Source organism: Haliotis rubra, unplaced genomic scaffold (genome assembly GCF_003918875.1).
Source record: "Haliotis rubra isolate DU_JTF1 unplaced genomic scaffold, ASM391887v1 Scf577, whole genome shotgun sequence".
Lineage (NCBI taxonomy): Eukaryota > Metazoa > Mollusca > Gastropoda > Lepetellida > Haliotidae > Haliotis > Haliotis rubra.
Window position 1 is genome coordinate 333,297 of NW_025767276.1, and position 21,205 is coordinate 354,501.

General features: G+C 37.9%; 1 protein-coding gene across 2 annotated transcripts in view; it reads right to left on the reverse strand.

Annotated features, from left to right (window-relative positions):
* Nucleotides 1-21,205, reverse strand: part of LOC124254589 (HIV Tat-specific factor 1-like) — a 61,536-nt gene that overhangs the window by 13,717 nt on the left and 26,614 nt on the right. For both annotated transcript variants that reach the window (XM_046688421.1, XM_046688420.1), the window contains exon 6: nt 20,330-20,423. In XM_046688421.1, the coding sequence (XP_046544377.1) occupies nt 20,330-20,423 (94 nt within the window). The remainder of the gene's footprint in view (nt 1-20,329; nt 20,424-21,205) is intronic.

Below are 21,205 nucleotides of genomic sequence, written 5' to 3' on the forward strand. Positions count from 1 at the left end.
CCACCTACACCTTTAGAGGACCGTCGCTGTGATCAATGCTCAGTCCTTGAGCATGAAGAACACTATTTCATGTCTTCTAGTAAATATTCAGATGTAAGACACTCCTTATTTAACTCCCTTTCCTCTCAAATTAATAAATTTCAACGCCTTACTACCACAGAAAGATTTAACTCCTGTTCAGAACTGAACCAAATAGTATAGAAATAATTTGCTACCATATTTACAACTTTAAACAAATCTAGAAGATCTCCAGATTGTCCTAGGCTGTTATTATACACATTTGTATTGTTATATGTGTTGTTACTCTGATTCATTATATATCTTGTTTATGTATATACATAGTTTATAGAATATTGCCACTATTTCTGCATGGAACGTTTGCACAATAACAATATCTTATCTTATCTATCTTAAACACAACCTCAGGGGATTGTTTTATCTGACTTTTGTACAGGACAATAAGGTAAGCATACTGTGAGATAACGTGGCCTGACTAGATTCAAGAATCAAGAGTTGATAGGACACACTTATCGGACATCATACCAGCTAGTTACATTTTGGAGTATATATGACGTGGCTGCACATTGAAAATTGAGAAACAAAGTTGGCATCAATTTCCTGAAATACTAACTTATATTAAATGTCGTGTTCTGCAAAGTCATAGTTTAATTCAGATGGCCTGAACATAGACTGAAACACAAAGAATATGCATCACCAACTTAAACTCCCAGAAAAATCTATCACAAAACACATAGAATGAGATTCCAACTCCAACATTGTTTGATTATCTCATGCCTGAAGATTAGATAAGATATTTGTTTTGACACATTACCAGAACAAACAGTGGCAAAATGCTACAAAATATATACACATTAAATATACTGGTACATTCTACTTTTAATTTCATTCTAGATTAAACAAAGGCACAGAACAACAAAATATGACTTGTGGCCATTTTGCCAAAATAACTTATCCCAATTAAAGTGAACATTAATATACTACTTGACGGAACACTAGGCAGACAGCTGACTATCTTGACAATTAAAATTTAACATGATTGTCAGTTTGGGTTTCTACAGTGGCATCAGAGGTAGTTAGAGTCAATCAGAATTTGATTTCTAAATCTGATATCCCAATTCCCCTTCACTCGACTAATGGCAGTCCCTTCCAGGGCCTGTCAGGTCCATGAACTCGGATTAGTTGTGTCCTGGACCACACGGACTGATTGACACAGCTGTCTGACAGACCCAGAAGGCAGGGGCCACACAGTGGGGCAGTACAGCTCTGTGGGTTTATTTTAACGGCTGTCTCATACCTCCAAAAAATAAATTTGTGAATCCTGTGATTGTTTTGTGTTGTGGAGAATGGTGGAGGTTTTGTACACGTGAGATAGGGCCAATCAGCATTAACAGTTGTCAGTATCAGGGCGAGGTGATATGAACACCACTCTCCACCTGTGGTTGTTGTTACAGGGCTATAGAGGGGAGTGTACCTTGCAATGAACATGTGTTCTTTACACAACTGTACGACTGATCGTTGGCATATACCAAGCTGGCAGATTTCACCAGTGTATTATGAAAGTGAGGTACATGTATCTGTTTTAATGTATATCATATTAATGTTCATTATGTGAACATTTATCTTTAATGTTTGTAAATATATTCTCTCCCAAATGTAGCTAGTCAGTACTCTACCTACACTAACACCTAGTCTCTGAAAGAAACATACTTTGCAGCAAAAAATAAAAGTGTCAAATAATCTTAATACAGTGAATAGAAAAGAAAAGTAACAAAGAGACTATATTTATTTCTGCCTGAAACTGCAGCAATGAACTTGAAAACTACTACACACTTACGAGGTCTGTTTCGGCGTATATTTCAGGGTCTGTATTGACTGACTGTACTCCGCTCATAAAGGTGTTCGATACTATAAAATTTTCCAGTCCTGATTGTTCAGGGGATGTCAGTTCTGAGATATCACATCTACATCTTAAGAAAGACAAAGTTCTTTACAAATTTTCTGAGGGTATAAGATGAATTCATTGGAAATATTTTTCAATTGGTTTGGATTTTCTATTTGAATTTTTTCTTCTTCAAATTCAAGTTAAGACAAGAACACAACGTTTAGTTCAAAAGAAGCATATTTTAACAAAAAGTTAAATTTGAATCAGACACAGAGACAAACTCATACATTAAACCCGACAGAGAATAGTTTGGTCCACAACGTGAATGACAATTACTTCCCAAACATACATTCACACAAAAGATACAGAACTACTTCCTTATCAACTTCCATCGATCAACTTCCTTAACTGTGATGGTTTCCAAACCTGATGAACATCGTGACCACATTACACATGTTATAACAGATAGTATTCCAGCAATGGTGGGTGCAGAGCCCCAGATTGTTTCTGAAAGTTCACGGAGCACTGTCTCACTATGGAGCCAACTATCACTAATTATCATTTCAAGGATAAGGTTTCAGATTTTTTTTAGCTGACTTACTTATTTTGGGAGTGTAAACAAGTTCAGTGCTTTGTCACCACTTTGTATTCTAGCTGTATCAGTGCATGTCAGCTGATAGTGGGAGGGAAGTCAGATAGGATGCTAGACTTAGATGCTCACAACTTTGGTGAAACACACGAGTGAGTATAGTTTTATGCCGCTTTATGCAATATTCCTGGGGAACACCAGAAATGGGCTTCACACATTGTACCCATGTGGGGAATCGAACCCGGGTCTTTGGCGTGACGACCAAACGCTTTAACTACTAGGCTACCCACCACACAATAAAACACATGAACGAGGGAATCCTTTTCAAAGAAGAACAATTTGAAATGACGGTGAAAATGAAAAAAAAAAAAAAAAATAAAACAAACTGTCCCAGAAAATTATTTTTTCCCCCTAAAATATTCTTGAGATCATTAATCACATTATATGAGGAATCTTATATAAATCTATTGCTAAATTTAGAACAAAATACCTACCAAGAGCTCAAGAAATTAAGACTCTTGAATTGAGGAAGACCAAGAAATGTCTCAATGACAGGGTATGAAACTCCTAGAAATTTCAACCAGACCATAAAGCTGGTTAGATGAAAAACTTGCCAGCCCTGACCAAACTTACCTGCCCACAAAATTATCTTCATATATATACATGTCTAAATTTTTAAATCTGGTAGTCCATGTTGAAAATAACCCATCCTGGGCGGTCTGGCAGGCAGGTATTTCGAACGCTGTCAATGGCCAAAGAGCCACCAAAGATATTATTGAGCAATGAAGGTATAGGACGTTGCTTAATCACTGGTTCGTCTGGACCAGGCTTTCATTGACAGACATCTTTGACAAATATGGAATATTGTTGACACTTGGTCATGAAACAAACATGGGAACCGGGGAACTTCATGTCAAATGTGAATTTCATATGAAATGTTTTCAAGACATACAATGACAAAGAGCATACATACTGTAACCTACTAAATACAATACATCTATTTTCAACATCCTAACTCACCCTGAAGTAAACAGATTAATTTATCCAAATATTTTCCTTGTTAATAAAACTACAGACCAATGTTAAACGTACCATCAAACATGACCACCATGACATAAAAAGTCAACACGGCACCATTTCCCTGTGATATAAATGATCTCCCCATATCCCTCAGTTTCCACATAAAACAAAATGAACCCAAACACAATATTACTTCCTGAATTAAAGATGAAAGTGGGGCCAGTTTCATGAGGTACTTTGTTCAGCTGTTGAGGACATTTTGGCTACGTGTTTGCTACGTATGCTAGTCAGTGTTGATGTATGGCACATAATTACTGTCTCCATCATGCTGGGAAGGTGAGATATTGTTCGGACAGCTAATTAACATGATAAGTGTTCTTGCTTAAAACTGAATTATCTCCCCTGAGTACTCTCTAGGCCTGCAGGGTTACCTTATTATTTCATTACTTCTTTGGGGACAACAAATTTATAAGTTGGTTACATTTTTCATTTGGGAAAGGGAAAGATTTTCCTGCTGTTTTCAGTAAAACTGACTCAGTGATAAATTTTCTTCGGGACACTGATCATCTGTTGTCCAATGTATGTCAGTTCAGATAAGACTGGATCGAGAACAGCCTAATTGTAACCATATAATTAGGACAGCTGCAGGTTAAGATACACATTTTTTAAACTAGGATTGTATCGAAAATACCTACAAGAATCCCTGAAATAGGTCAAAATACTACTTTCTCGTATGCAAGACAAGATTTTTTCGTATTCGAGGCTTCCGGCCCACATACAGTTTACATATATATTATTATGTATTTTTTAAAAGTCAATTGTAACTAATTTTTCAGCCATTCATCTCTTAACTTACTGGAGTGTTTTATAAACAATGACAGATTTCTGATATTTTCTTCATTGCACGAACACAATAATGATTTAAAAGCTACATCGGCAGGTTTTGACAGATAATACTCTGGTATATATTTCTGTCTAATGTCAGCATATGATTTAAAGATAAAAGTGAAATGAATTTCGTTTTCTACTGCTTCTTTGCATAATGGACAGATTCTTTGACTCCTTTCAATGGACATTTTTCTTTCTTCATTTACCATCAAATTTAGCAATCCTAGTTTAAATTTTATCAACTTATACCTTAAATCTTTTCATCTGAGTATAGATAAATATGTTTCTGGTTGTAGTAAAGTTTTGAATGTCCTATAACAATCATAGCATAGCATAGCACTTTCTCGTATGCAGAATTAGGACTAATACCTTGAGGACCTAAAAAAGGGTATCTAGAGTGAGTGAGTTTAGTTTTACGCCGCACTCAGCAATATTCCAGCTATATGGCAGCTGTCTGTAAATAATCGAGTCTGGACCACACAATCCAGTGATCAACAGCATGAGCATCGATTAATTGGGACACGATGACATGTGTCAACCAACCAAGTCAGCTAGAAAGGTATCAGTTTCCGCTCACACTTAGGCCAGCTTAAATGTATGCACATGGTCTTTTCCAGCTGTTTGTCCCCCTTTTTCCTAACTGGTCTTGCTGTGTATTGAAATCACTGTCCTGGATCTGTTCTTTCTCCGCATGGTGACTGGGGTTATTTGACTTGGGTCATGAAGTAAGAGTGAGTGAGTGAGTTTAGTTTTACGCCGCACCCAGCAATATTCAAGCTATATGGCGGCGGTCTGTAAACAATCGAGTCTGGACCAGACAATCCAGTGATTACCAGCATGAGTATCGATCTGCATAATTGGGAACCGATGACATGTGTCAACCAAGTCAGCGAGCCTGACCACCCGATCCCGTTAGTAGCCTCTTATGACAAGCATAGTCGCCTTTTGTGGCAAGCATGGGTTGCTGAACACTTATTCTACCCCAGATCCATGAAGTAGGAGGGGTTGTTGATGGACAGCAAAAAATCACTAAAAATTATAGATCTTTACACAACTTTAAATGGCTGTAGTCATTATTTTGGTGGTTGTGATTTATTTCAGTGATACTGTCAAGTGCACGTTTTCATACAAACAAATAACTGCACTCAAATAGAAAAGAACCCTCATGAAAATAGAGATTCAGAACCTGAACTGTAGAAAATGTACACTTGCTTCATTTGGGGATTTTGCTTCACAGGGAGGGCGGGGTGGAGGGAAAAACTGAAGAGGTTAAGCAGCGTTCAAAATACCTGCCTGCCCGACCGCCTGGGACGGGTTATTTTCAACACAGACGCCAGATTTTCAAATTCACCGCCCGATGGTCGGGTTAAAATTTAGACATGCATATGAAGATATTCATCATATTTCAGGACATAAACTACGTCGCTTGTCAAACCTAAATTATTTGCGGGCAGGTAAGTTTGGGTCAGGGCTGGCAAGTTTTACATATAACCAGCCCTGTGTTCTAGCTGAATTGTTTGGGAGTTACATACCCTGGGTTAAGACAGACTCGTGTCAGTACTGTAACAATGGGAATAGAACTCAGACCTCAGCGGGCTAGTACACACACACCCACGCATGCACGCACACACACACCAACACACACACACACACACCGTTATCTGGATAACATATGATGCTGAACAAGATTCGAAAGATGATACCCACTTTATTCATACAGCACAGCCATAAAACACAACTCTCTCCTGGAATGTAAACAAAGACTATCACATTCTCTCCAGGGTTTATCATAAAACCCATATATCCCCATGATCCTAGACAAATATGTTTTGCCAAAATGTCATTCATTTTTCAAATTTCTGATAACTCCTGCATCAAATATTCTATAATCAAATCTGTCCCGAGCTAGAAACACATGTAATAAGGAGAAAAAATTAATGTAGAATAAATTTTCGTAAAGCCATATCATGCAGTCAAGGAGAATTTCTCATCTCCATGACAGTAATGATAGCCAAATATGTCCCATTCAATCTCAGTCCCCAAGTTCCCAATCAACATTAAGGAGGATGGCCCCAAACCATTTCAGTTCACCTGGCGTGCTGGAAATTTCAGTTACGTAAACTACTTCTACCAAATATGCAATTTGTTGCCGAGTGTTTGATCCTGGACATCAAGAAAGGACCACCAACCTCATTCTGAAATGAACGTCAGCGAAATGTCTGCTGCAGCTCTACACAGGAATGACAACAATGTTGCAAAATATCCCAAAGAGATATCTACACATTACATAAGAGCTTAAAGCGTGTTTTTCGTTTAAGTTTGCACTCTTGAAGCAATCATCTAAACCTAAGTCTAATGTTGTTAAGCAAGCTTATAAATCGAACTTAATTGTTTCTGACACGTATCTCGAGGGGATCAGCCATTTCTTACCAGCATCACCAACCCCTGGGGTGCTCTCTAAATATTGAAACAAGATCATCCTCGAGAAAAAACATTGCAGGCTCATCTTGGATAAAAATGAGCTTGTTCGGTGTTTTGTGTAGGCTATGATATCAGAAACGCTTACATAATTATAAGATGACACTGATGCGTAGGGTTATCATATTGAATAAATGACACTGATCAATTCAAGATTGGGCGAGATTTGAACACATGTGAGTGCAACTAGAAATTCAGTTCCTTAATGAGGCATCAAATTGATATGAATTATGAAAGATATTATGGATGCATGGACACTTTCTAAACTATGGGAGCATTTAAATATTTCAGAGTAGGATAAAACACAGTTAAAATTAATTGAGAAATTGATACCCTCAATGAGATTCTGTAACAACAAACACATGAAGAGCTTTATTTGAGTTAAAATACCCTAAAAGGTTTACATTGCCCAAAAAACATTTGCAGTCTGTCAATTCCAACTCCAGCATCCTATTCCTAAATAAAAGATTAAAAATATTCATTCCACATCAAACTTTTGTAAACTTTTGGTATGTTAAATAATTTCTTTCTTTTCATCAGTAGTACTATAGTAGTAATTGCAGACTGACATGGGACCATAGGCAATTAATCTAATTACCCTCTCTTATCTAGGTTGTACACACTAGGTTTGTTAGTGATAAGGGGCGGTGGGGTAGCCTAATGGTTAAAGCGTTGGCTCGTCACGGCGAAGGCCCGGGTTCGAATCCCCACGTGGGCACAATGTGTGAAGCCTATTTCTGGTGTCCCCCGCCGTGATGTTGCTGGAATATTGCTAAAAGCGGCGTAAAACCAAACTCAGTCAGTCAGTCAGTGTTACTGATAACGGCTAACTTGAAGTAAGAGTGAACTTTACTCAGAATTATATAGGAACCGCTCGATATATTGATTGTTTTGGCCCACAAGGTCTGTCCAGTATACACAGCAAAGGAAGACCAGATAAAGCAGCCTTTACTTGCTTATTAATTAGCATAGTCAAGACAAGATTGTGCAGTTAGTGACGAGGGTGACCGCCATCATTCATGTTAATATTATGGCTGTAGTGCTAAAACTTCTTTCTTCAGGAACTATAGTTATCTCAAATGTCAGCCCTAAAATATTCAGTTAGTCAGACCATATTCACTATACTGAGTACAGGCCTATGAAAGAAAACTTTCCCACGTGCAGAAAAATGCAGAAAAGCCCACATTAATCGTGGAAATAGCAACATAAACATAATACCTCGCTACTGAAACAGTAAAAATGGCAACGAAAAACTATGAAACTGCAACACTTTTATATCAGCGATACCAGTGCAAGCTTGCGCATTACGATCCGGGCTTCTTTTTAATTTCCGAGCAACCGTGAATCGCCTCAAGTAGAAAAAGTATTAAATATGTTGAAATAATTGCTGTCAATCGTTTCATACGAATGGAAAGTAAACTAAACAAGTGTGCACACAAGTATCATGATGATAAATGCCAAATAACACAACAGAAATACTTAAAAAGGAATGTAACTTTTGTCCAAGCTGGAAAATATCAACATGCGTGGAGACTTCCTCTTCCATGCGCGCATGTGCTAAATCGAAGTTGCGGGCTCCTCGTTTTATGATGCAGTGTTAGCGATTTAAAGTTGCCGTTTTTACTGTTTCGGTAGCGAGGTATTATGTTTATGTTGCTATTTCCACGATTAATGTGGGCGTTTCTGCACAATGGGAACTGAGCCCTTGGTGAACTCCAAGAGAAATCTGTATGCATTCACTACAAACAACTGTATGCATTCACTACAAACAACGGTATGCATTCACTACAAACAACGGTATGTATTCACTACAAACAACAGTATGCATTCACTACAAACAACTGTATGCATTCACTACAAACAACGGTATGCATTCACTACAAACAACGGTATGTATTCACTCCAAACGACTGTATGCATTCACTACTGTATGCATTCACTACAAACAACGGTATGCATTCACTACAAACAACGGTATGCATTCACTACAAACAACTGTATGCATTCACTACAAACAACGGTATGCATTCACTACAAACAACTGTATGCATTCACTACAAACAACGGTATGCATTCACTACAAACAACGGTATGCATTCACTACAAGCGGTATGCATTCACTACAAACAACGGTATGCATTCACTACAAACAACTGTATGCATTCACTACAAACAACGGTATGCATTCACTACAAACAACGGTATGCATTCACTACAAACAACGGTATGTATTCACTACAAACAACGGTATGCATTCACTACAAACAACGGTATGTATTCACTACAAACAACGGTATGCATTCACTACAAACAACAGTATGTATTCACTACAAACAACTGTATGCATTCACTACAAACAACGGTATGTATTCACTACAAACAACGGTATGTATTCACTACAAACGGTATGCATTCACTACAAACAACGGTATGCATTCACTACAAACAACGGTATGTATTCACTACAAACAACGGTATGTATTCACTATGAACAACTTAATCAGACACGTGACATGAAACTTGGCACCTTCTAAACTATGTTCTTATGCATGCAGTCAAAACAGTCACCCATCTCCTAGTCATGTAAATGTCAGGGTAGAGACTGCGATCTGGTAGAATCAGAGATTCTACCAGAAGAGATTGCGATCGGAGTCTCTACCAGTAGAGATTGCGATCGGAGTCTCTACTGGTAGAATCTCCGATCCTACTAGTAGAGATTGCAATCGTAGTCTCTACTGGTAGAGACTACGATTATATGGAATAACCTATGCAAGCAAGTATAATAAGTGGGGATAATGTTTTCCTATTATTTGCCAGTGCTGATTAAATACCTGACCTGCCTTACTTGGACCTGTTGTTATTAAACAATAACAGTTGATCTCTTGATGAAAGAAGTTGACTCCCAAAAACATGTCAATGACTCCCTCTCATGACACCAGGGAGTCATGATGACTCCTAAATTTTTATGCCTAGGGCAAACACTGATTATGCAATTGATCTTGCTTGTAATCAGTTTTGTAATATATTATTATTAATACCTGTTTGCAGACATTGTATGTGTGTACTTGGGTCATTTGAGTGGTCCCTCCAACCATTCGTTAATACCTGTTTGCAGACATTGTGTGTGTGTACTGGGGTCATTTGAGTGGTCCCTCAAACCATATCGTTAATACCTGTTTGCAGACATTGTGTATGTGCACTTGGATTATTTGAGTGGTCCCTCCAACCATACATTAATACCTGTTTGCAGACATTGTGTGTGTACTGGGGTCATTTGAGTGGTCCCTCAAACCATACGTTAATACCTGTTTGCAGACATTGTGTGTGTACTGGGGTCATTTGAGTGGTCCCTCAAACCATACATTAATACCTGTTTGCAGACATTGTGTGTGTACTGGGGTCATTTGAGTGGTCCCTCAAACCATTGGTATTAATACCTGTTTGCAGACATTGTGTGTGTACTGGGGTCATTTGAGTGGTCCCTCCAACCATACATTAATACCTGTTTGCAGACATTGTGTGTGTACTGGGGTCATTTGAGTGGTCCCTCCAACCATACATTAATACCTGTTTGCAGACATTGTGTGTGTACTGGGGTCATTTGAGTGGTCCCTCCAACCATACGTTAATACCTGTTTGAAGACGTTGTGTGTGTGTGTGTGTGTACTGGGGTCATTTGAGTGGTCCCTCAAACCATACGTTAATATCTGTTTGAAGACGTTGTGTGTGTGTGTACTGGGGTCATTTGAGTGGTCCCTCAAACCATACGTTAATACCTGTTTGAAGACGTTGTGTGTGTACAGGGGTAATTTGGGTACTGGGGTCATTCGAGTGGTCTCTGACTATTACAGCTTACAAACTGAAAATTTGGAAGAATGATGTCAAGTTCTCACTGAAATAAAATATCTCATCATCAACTGATAAACTTTTGAAATACCTAGCAAGCGTCAGAGTTAAAATGTTAATTGACTCATGTTGATATATTTGAGATCAAAAGACACACATGTGAACTTGAAAAACTGTACTTCTGTTTTCCAAGTGTGGAATCCTCGTTAGTTGGTTGGTTTGTTGTTTAATGCGATATTCTCCGCGATATTCCAGCTACATGGCAGTGGTCTGAAAATAATCAAGTCTGGACCAGACAATCCAGTGATCAACAGCATGAGCATTGATTTATGCAACTGGGATATCGATTTATCGAGATCAATGCTCATGATGTTGATCACTGGATTGTCTGGTCCAGATTCAGATATTTACAGACTGACGGCACACAGCTGCAGTATTGCTGAGTGTAGCATTGAACAACCAACCAACCAACCAGCCAAGTTTGAACCTACCAACCAACATTACGGAGTGCAAGCTTTATGTGTGACTAAAGGCTGAAGTCATGCATGTCTTACACCTGTGCCACTTTGGTAAAGACCGCCTCCGTGGTGTAGTGGTTAGAGCATCCGCCCGGAGAGCGGAAGGTCGCTGGTTCGATCCCCGACCGCGTCATACCAAAAGACGTTAAAATATGGCACTTGTTGGTCCCTGCCTGGCGCTCGGCATTAATGGGTACAACAAGGACTGGTCGGCTCAGTATAGTCAGTATAATGTGTCTGAGTGGGGTATTCATGCATCACTGCGGCATGGTATCTCAGTGGGCTAGCACTATAAAACCAGCTTAAGTCTGGGCTAGTACAAGCAGCCGCACATACACATACTCATGCATGCACGTCGTCATATGAGCAAAATATTCTCAAGCACGACGTTAAACCCAATTTCACCTCACCTCACTTTGGTAAAACTCATGGGTAAAGGTTTGGTGCTGACCATTTTCAGGGCAAACTGAGATGTGCACATCGGATGAAACTCTGCAGAACAAACTGCGGCATCTCAGATACAGCGATACCCATGGCCCCCAGCTAATTTTAATCTTGTTTACTTGTGTCGAGTCTGCTTCATTATTTCTAAACATATTAGAAGATTCCTAGAAAATTAAATCTGTTTAAAATCAGATTTAGATGACTTTAAATTTTGCACTGTTCATGTGCTGCCCTCAAGGTGTCACATGTCATGTAAGCTCACAACAGTGTTCATTTGTCTGACATCACTAGTGAAACATAGCATTTAGTGTTTCAATACTGTCAGGGAGTTCATGTAAATATGATGCTGACATAAATCAGCAGATAAACAGAAATACAGGTATGCAAACTGAAGCGGAAACATGGAGCAAATAAACTGTTGTTATACCATTGGATTTTGAAATACTCCACACACATTTGCATGCAATCAGTTGAATTAATTGGGAGTAGATTATTTATATTGTATATTTCATCTGAAGCTCTGACACACTATATCCATGCCCAATTGCAGCAAATGTCACCATCAAATCAAAATGGCCGCAATGGAATTATAGTAGAGCCACGACACACTGAACTATCAGTGTATGGTAAGATTACACCTGGCATTCTGGTACATGATACAACTAGTGGTGATCCGATTAATTGAAATAATCGAAGATTGGTCGCAGTGACTAAACGACCAAGCAATCGATCACGTTTTCTCATAATCGAACACAAACAATTCTGGAACACTTGTTTTCATCAACAATATTTTTCACAAGGTTGATTTTCTCTGTTACATTTCATAAGCATTATAAGCTTAACGAGCATGCTACTTTCAAGACGTGGGGAACGCCTGACGCTATCCGCGCACATAGGCTTGACGTTAGGCGGGTTAATGCTACCAGACCTCGACCAATGATTGTAAAGCTGCACATGTCTGACGATAAGGTGCGCTCCCTGAAAGCAAGACCGCATTCAAGGCAGCAGGACTTGGTATCTCCAGTGTCCTAACGCCACGCCAACGCCAGCAACTTCAGGCTTTGAAGGGGACAAACATGTTCGCTATTTCCAAGAATGGCCAGTTGGTGACAGTACACCGCCAGCCAGTGGAGCTACTGGATCCACCAACGTATGGGATACCAGAGTTCTCACCCAAACGAGGAAAGCGCAAGCTGGTAGGCCGAATCAACCCTGTCAGGATTTGGGCCGAGGCCCGGATCATTATCTCACAGGGTACTGCTCACAATGACACCTGCATTACACCCACTGAACACAGCATGTGCAACGTAAACTCTCATTTCTGTGTTGGAATATAAACGGACTTCGTAATAAATCAGGAGATGATGACTTTATAGATTATATTAGAAAATTTAATATTATTTGCCTTCGAAACCTTTGTTTACGCATACATGAATTGGTTGGTTGATTACCAAGTTTTTCAAGTTCAGCTGTGAAACTGTCTGATTATGGCAGATTTTTGGAGGTGTGTGCGTGTGTATACATCAGTCTATTAGCAAGTTTTGTAAGTTCATAACTACAGATATCGACAATTTGATATGTATTACACGTCAAAAGCTTTATTTGCTATTGATAAGCATGTTAATTTGATATGCACATATATACCACCTGAAAGCTCTCCTTATTACAACCATGTTGATACCAGTTGTAGTCTAGATAAACTTGAGGAATTTTTATTAGATATACAATCGAACTTAGTGATTTACATACTGTTTTGTGTGGTGATCTAAATTCTCGAACTGGTAATGCAAATAACCCTTCAACACCCTCACGGATGATATATTATTACATAGATACTTTCCATTTCATGAAGATGATGATGTTAGTGTTGAAAATCGGAAGTCTCACGATACATCTACAAACAAATTTGGCCAGAAACTTTTAGATATATGTTACGCATTGCAATTGTTTATCGATTAATGGGAGAGTATATGGCGATTTACAAGGGGATAATATACATTTTGTGCGAATCAAGGTGCTAGTGTCAATGATTATTTTATATGCTCACCCGATTTCTTCCAGTACATGAGGCAGGTTGAATATTGGGGATCGCATGAATCTGACCATTTACCTCTTGAATTAACTTGTAAGTTCCCCAATATTAATAATCGCATGAACGATGATAATGGGTCCACAAATATCAAACTTGACTTGTGTGGAATGATAATTTTGCAAGCACTTTCTTATCGAACGTGAAAGAAAACATAACTTCGCTTGGAGGAATTCTACCGAAACAATTGATACAGATGTAAATGGAGCCATAAATGACTTTAGGAACTGTTATCGACTTCAGCTAATTGTATGCTCAAAATGTCAATCGCAAAGACCGTAACAAATACTCTAAATACAGATTGTAGAAATGCGCTGACGCAATGCTCGTAAACATCTTCGTGAGATTCAGAGTGACTCGTTGTAATTATGATAGACGGAAATACTGCGAAAAGTAGAAATAAGTATAAAGCTTGTTGTCAAAAGTATAAGTTTGATTTGAGAACTGCAGACAAGAAAGGTTAGAAAGATCTATAAACAGCCCGCCTGCATTTTGGAAAAGTATCCGCCATTTACAAAAAAGAAATACGTCCGAAATAGCATAACTAAAACTCAACGGTTAAATCATTTCAAAGATGTATTTTCAAACGGTTGAGATATTAGACTCAACATTCGGGACGATGAAATTAACACTGTAGATTCCAATAATGACTATTATACAGAAGTAGATCAACTTGTACTAGACAGTCCTATTGCCGAACAGGAAATACTAGAAGCGATAAATCATCTTAAAATGGGAAGGCTGTTGGACCTGACTTTATCATAATAGAAATGATAAAGTGTTCTAAATTGAAATTATGCCGCTCCTTACGGAAATGTTTCAATAAGCTGTATGAACATGGAATTTTTCCCTGCAGTTGGTCAAGCTCTATAATAAATCCACTTCATAAAAGGGCTTACAGAAACGCATCCAGATAATTATCGGGTATATCATTAATGAGTATCTTGGGGAGAGTATTTACGCTTGATATTGAACAATAGACTATCAAACTAGTAGAAAATGCATGCGTGATAAGATTCCTGAATCCCAGCAGGATTTAGAAAGGATATTCTACCACTGATCATATATTTACTCTGTATGCACTAGTCCAAAAATCACTATCAAAAGAAAACATAAGTTGTACATAGCATTTGTAGATTTTAAAAGGCATTCGACTCAGTCAATCGCTTTTAAATTATGGCAGTGTTTACATAAGGCAGGTTTATTTAGGGGAAAATGGTTAGCATTCTCAAATCAATGTATTCTAACGCTCGATCTTGTGTGCGTTAAAGGTAAAGAGGGTTACAGATTTTTCGACGTTGCCCACTTGGTTTAAGACAAGGTTGCTGCTTAAGTCCACTCCCTATTTTCCTTCTTCATTAGTGAATTATATCAATGATATCAATTTAGCTTGAAAACATGGAATCCAAATGTACCCAGATCTTGTAGAAGTCCTAATGCTCCTTTTAAGCTGACTAATGCTATTTTAGTTTCGGATACTGTGGTCGGTTTACAAAATCAATTAAATATCTTAGAAAGTTATATTAAAGAATGGAAGTTAACAGTAAATTTAAGCAAAACAGAAATTGTGATATTTAGAGGGCGGTCCACGTGTACAGAAACTAACGCTGGTTTTTTGATGGTCAGTTGATGAATGTATCCAATCAATATTCTTACTTAGGGTTTTGTTTTCAAACAGAATGAACTTGAATAAATGTGCACATAACTTAACTTTACGTGGAAAAGAGGCTTTAATACAAGTTTTATCGGTTTTATACAAAGTTGGAACTATGTCACCCAATGTGTTTTTTAAGATATTTAATTCTCACATTCAACCCATTTTATTATATGGATCTGAAATATGGGGTTTTCAGCGCTTTGATTGTATTGAGAGAGTGCATCTTTTAGCCTGTAAAAGTACCTCAATGTAAGCTCAAAGACACCCTAACTGCATGGTATATGGCTTAATGTGGCAGATTTCCTTTGTATATCAATTCTCTACATAAGATGTTTAAAATATTGGTTTAAGGTTCTAAATATGCACCTAACAACGCTGCCAAAAAATTAGCTTACAATATGCTTTTAAATCTGGATAATTTGGGAAAACACACTTGGGTAACTGATATCAGAAATTTATTATTTTCTCAATGGTTTCGGGTTTCAGATGGTTGAGCCAAACAATTGGCGATGTGAACTGGTTTATTAATGAATTTCGTGTTAGATCAATAGATATGTTCAATCAAGAATGGAAATCCACCCTAGATTCAAGCTCACCATATGAATATTACAGGACCTTTAAAACGCTACTCCAGCCAGAAAATACTTATCAATAATTACAACATATAGTTTAAGAACAATGTTCGAAAGTATCGCTTAGGTTTGTTATCTTTAATGATTAATGAGGGTAGAAAAACCTCTGTCCAGAAAGAACGCCGATATTGTCCCTTATGTAACGTTGGAATAGAAAATGAAATTCATTTTACCCTGATATGTCCTTGTTATCACGCAATTAAGACAGAAATATATACCGCACCATCTTCTTGCAAAGCAGCCCCATTATGCATATATATCTTTGTTACAAACCAATAATGAAAATATTCTTGCTCAATTGTCCTTATATATAAAATATGCATTAGCTAAAAGAGATCTTCTTATAAAGCGAATTGTATACCCTTAAATATATATGTAAATATCCAGAATATTCCTTTATCACTGTAACTCTCATGTATATGGGCCGGAGGCCTTTCATACAATAAACATCTTTTGACTTTTGACTTTTTAAGTCATGATTGAATTTATCTTAAAGACACCAAGAAATTTATGTTCCTAACATACTAGTCATCCTTTAGAGATGTGAAATTTTGCAAAAAACAAACAAAATAACTACATGGGTTTGTTTTCTTATTTTTTTGTGCATTAACAAATTTCATAAATGATGCTAACCAATTATTTTCGATGATTTATCGGTGGTAATGAACCAATCATCAATTATGAGATTTTAACCAATTCCCAACACTAGATACAACTATAACAATGTATTCACTATGTTTAATTAAGGACCATTTTCAACATGATCAAAGGCTCGTTTGAAGAAATATTTGCAGTAATATGGCCTGAAAGATCCTTGGGTAGCGTGTCACTGTTATCACCTATCACAAAACAAAATGCTAAATCTGATTGGATGATATCACTGGATGACAGTGCCTGTGCCGGAACTAACAAGTCATATATCTAGTAAATATATGTGAACATTAATGACTAGTCTGTCTCACAGTCCCAGAACCATATTATTTTCCCCAATGCTAAGCCTTCCCTGCAATGCTAAAGCCCTAAATAAAGCAAGTCTAGATTTCCTCAGGTTCCTGAATCTCTGGTCTCACTGGTGCTCCTTTTCAATCTAACTATTAAATTTATATGTATTCAGGGACTAAACGTTAGTCTAAATAATGACATGAAAGAAGCTGTTTTTGAGGATTCCACCATATTTGTTGCTGCATGAGGTAAGGGAGACAACTCAAGCTCCCTCAAGAGACTGTACATTGTGAAGCACCAGTAAAATAAATCTTCCTCATGTTCTTTCTTTGTTTCTACTCATGAAGTCCACTTACCACTGACTACACTACTAGGTCTAACGGACCAATCAGAAAGTAGGTTACAATAACATGGCATCCATCAGATTGATTATAATCAAGGTTGCGAGGAATTCAATATTGAAAAACTGACTGACACTCGGAACTCTGTTAGGTAGGAGGTGAGTGAGTGAGTGAGTTTAGTTTTACGCCGCACTCAGCAATATCCCAGCTATATGGCGGCGGTCTGTAAATAATAGAGTCTGGACCAGACAATCCAGTGATCAACAGCATGAGCATCGATCTGCGCAATTGGGAACCGATGACGTGTCAACCAAGTCAGAGAAACTGTCCACCCAATCCTGTTAGTCGCCTCTTACGACAAGCATAGTCGGCTTTTATGGCAAGCACATCGGTTGCTGAAGACCTATTCTACCCCGGATCTTCACGGGTCTTGCATGTCAGTGTAAACTGGTGGTGGCTCATTCGTAACTACTCTCGTCCCTTCCATTGACCTGAAAGTAGACTTCATTACCCTCTCTAGCCATGTCCCGGGAGAAATATTCCCCCAGCCAATCAGAATACGCGTATGTAGAGAAGAAATTGGGTCAAAATAGGTCTTTGAAATATTTTTCATTTTGGATTGCATAATTATTTCCCAGACACTTCAAGTATATTCTAATTATTACATAGTCCTCTTGGGTTTCCTGTATTTTTATAACCAAGGTATATTTTACATTATGGCGTAGGAAAGTATTTAAGCATGTTAAACATACCCTTTGAGATAAGTTCCTTGGCATGGATGCCATGTGTTTTTTCCAAGTAAACTAGAGTTACATGCCCTCGAAAATAGTTCGGCAACTAAAGTACTGTTGGAAATGCTAGAAAAATGCTTTTTAGCCTTAATACTTTGATAAAGGTGATAAATGTACTATGTTGTCAATATATCAACTCGCCTATAGTGTACCTAATTTTTATTTCAATGGATTTAACATTCCCATGCATTTGAAGGGCAGTTTACAGGAGAGAATATGGTTGCAAAACAACAACTTAGGATTTTTTCAGAGTCCAACAACAGAAATCTGAAATAGTCTTTACATTTATGCTAATAATACAGGTGGTGTAAAAATATGAATCAACGTTTTTCTTTAACACATAAATGTTAAATGTTTGTGTTACTTTACTTAATTATCGTTTCTTTATTGAAGAAATATTAATATAAATGTTAAGTCTTGATAAATAAGTTTCCCATCATGCATACACATCTTTATCACAGCGTCCACTAAGGCCAACTATTTGCAGTCAAATGTTGCAAAGGTTTATAAGTTTTTTGTGCTTGAAAAAGACAGAGGTAAACCTTTCATTAGTTTAGAAAGGGTTTATTACAGAACTTGTAGAGCTGTTGGTATGTCTTACCAACAAGTTTCAAATATTGTAAACAAATCAGACACGACAGGGACCATCTCAAAAGCAAAACCGGGACGTAAAACCATCCTTGACAACTTTGACAAGGGAGTACTTAGGACGGACGGCGGTCACAAACTTTATGAGAAGAAGAATATATATATTCTAAAGAAGACACACCAGTGACTTCTTTAAATCTTTATTAATGTTCACAACTAGATTAAACTGACCGAATTACATCAATATTTTGCAATGAAATATACTGTTGACATGCAAAACATTTATTAAAACGTTGCACATTTCTACAATCAATCGATAAGATAACACAAGTGATAGGATTCTTTCCAATGTACAGTAATTCGTATGTTTATTTCAAAACAAACACACATACACAAATGATCCCTTACATAACCAATGCTTATACTAATACTATACGTACACATATTCAACATTTTGAAGAAAACATCTATTGAGATGACCCCTCGCCCGAGCGTGTGCTCAGGTGTCAATTTCACCTGTCGATACCATGCATGCTGATGACGTAACACAGGCAGTTAATGTTTGTATCAAATAACGTCCCACTACCCGTAAGTTTTTTGTATTTTCATCAGTAAAAACACATTTTAGGGCATGTCTCAAAAATATTCCCACGGTCTACATTAGGTAGATGTTTCTTGAAGTGATATTTGTTATTTAAGTAACTGTAATACCTCTGAATTTTAAATATAAGTCAAAAAGCATTTTCTAGCATTTCCGACAGTACTTTAGACTATTTCTTTCTCTCTGCGCATTTGTGCTCAGACAGAGCCACGTTCAATAAAATAGCTATGAGAGGGGTACGAGTCTACTTTTAAGTTACGGAAAGGGACGAGTAGTTTAGAATGGTGGCGGCTTTGTTTTCTGGGTAATACAAGTTATCTCCCTTACCCTTTCCCTATCCTTCAAATTGACATTTGACAGGTCAGTAAAATGTTAATGGTTGGTTGGTTGGTTGGTTGGTTGGTTGTGTTTATCGTTGCACTCAGCAGTATTCCAGCTAAATGGTGGTAAATAATCGAGTGTGGACCAGACAATCCAGTGATCAACAGCATGAGCATCAATCTATGCAATTGTGTGAGGGAATTCAATCCACACTGCACTGAGCAATATTCCAGTTATATGGCAGTGGTCTGTGAATAATTCAGTCTGGACCAAACAATCCAGTGATCAACAGCATCAGCATCAATCTACGTAATTGGGATACAATGACATGTGGCAACCAAGTCAGCGAGCCTGACAACCCGATCTTGTTAGTCACCTCTTACAACAAGCATGGGTTACTGAAGATCAATTCCAACCCTCAGCTTCACGGATCCTACGCAATACAATGAAACGTTAATTAAGATAAAGGGTAGGTAACTTGTGATCACAAGAACAATGGGAAGGGATCTAGAAGTTAGTGCCCTGGAGATACAGAGGAGGATGTTTGACAGGCTGGTCACTGATTCGCATCTGGAATCCACAGAAGGGATTTGTTCAAGAATTTGGTCCAGAGGTTATATTCTCCTGACCCCTTTCTGCAGGAAGATAATCAATGGACCATCAGGAAGTAATTGTGCTTACCTCAAACTCTTTAGGATCAAACATATTTTTCAGGATGACAGTCTTTTCACACTTCAACCTCCCCTCTTCTTGCTGAGGTGTCCAGTCAAACAACCTATGCAACAAAATGGAGTATCAGTCTCTGAAATTGACATATTTTACACTAAAAACACTTGCTAAATGGGTCATTTTCAAAATCGGTAGGATTTTCTGTCTGTTCCAAATAAAAACAAGAGTCATCAGAAGATGACATATCCCCCCGGCCCCCACATAACTGAAAGAACAAATCATCTCACAGTTACTTAAAGTCCAGCTTGACATTAAACTAAGTCCAAATCGTTTCCATGGAAATCATGAGGAACATAAATGCCCAAAATCTGTAAATTGCAAAAGGCACCATTTCAAAATTTGCCTAATATATTTGCCAAGTTCTGTTGAAAGATACTGAACGCTTTTCAAGTTGTGCACCGGAAATGAAGCCCACCCCTCCCTTTTGGGACTAAGTCCTAACCGTTTCCACGGAAACCGGGAGAAATAAATATGCCAAAAATCTGCCAAATAGCAAAAGGCACCACTTTGGCATCTGCCTCACATATCTGCCAAGTTTTGCTGAAAAATATTAAGAAGTTTTCCAGTTGTGCTCCGGAAACGACACCCTCCCTTCCTTTTTGGGACTAAGTCCGAATTGTTTCCATGGAAGCTGAGAAAATAATAAATCACAATAATCTGCCAATAGCAAAAGGCACCACTTTGGGATCTGTCTCATATATCTGCCAAGTTTTGTTGAAAGATATTAAGGAGTTTTTTAGTTGTGCTCCGGAAACGAAGCCCACCCCTCCCTTTTGGGACTAAGTCCGAATCGTTTCCATGAAAATCGGGAAAAGTACATATGCCAAA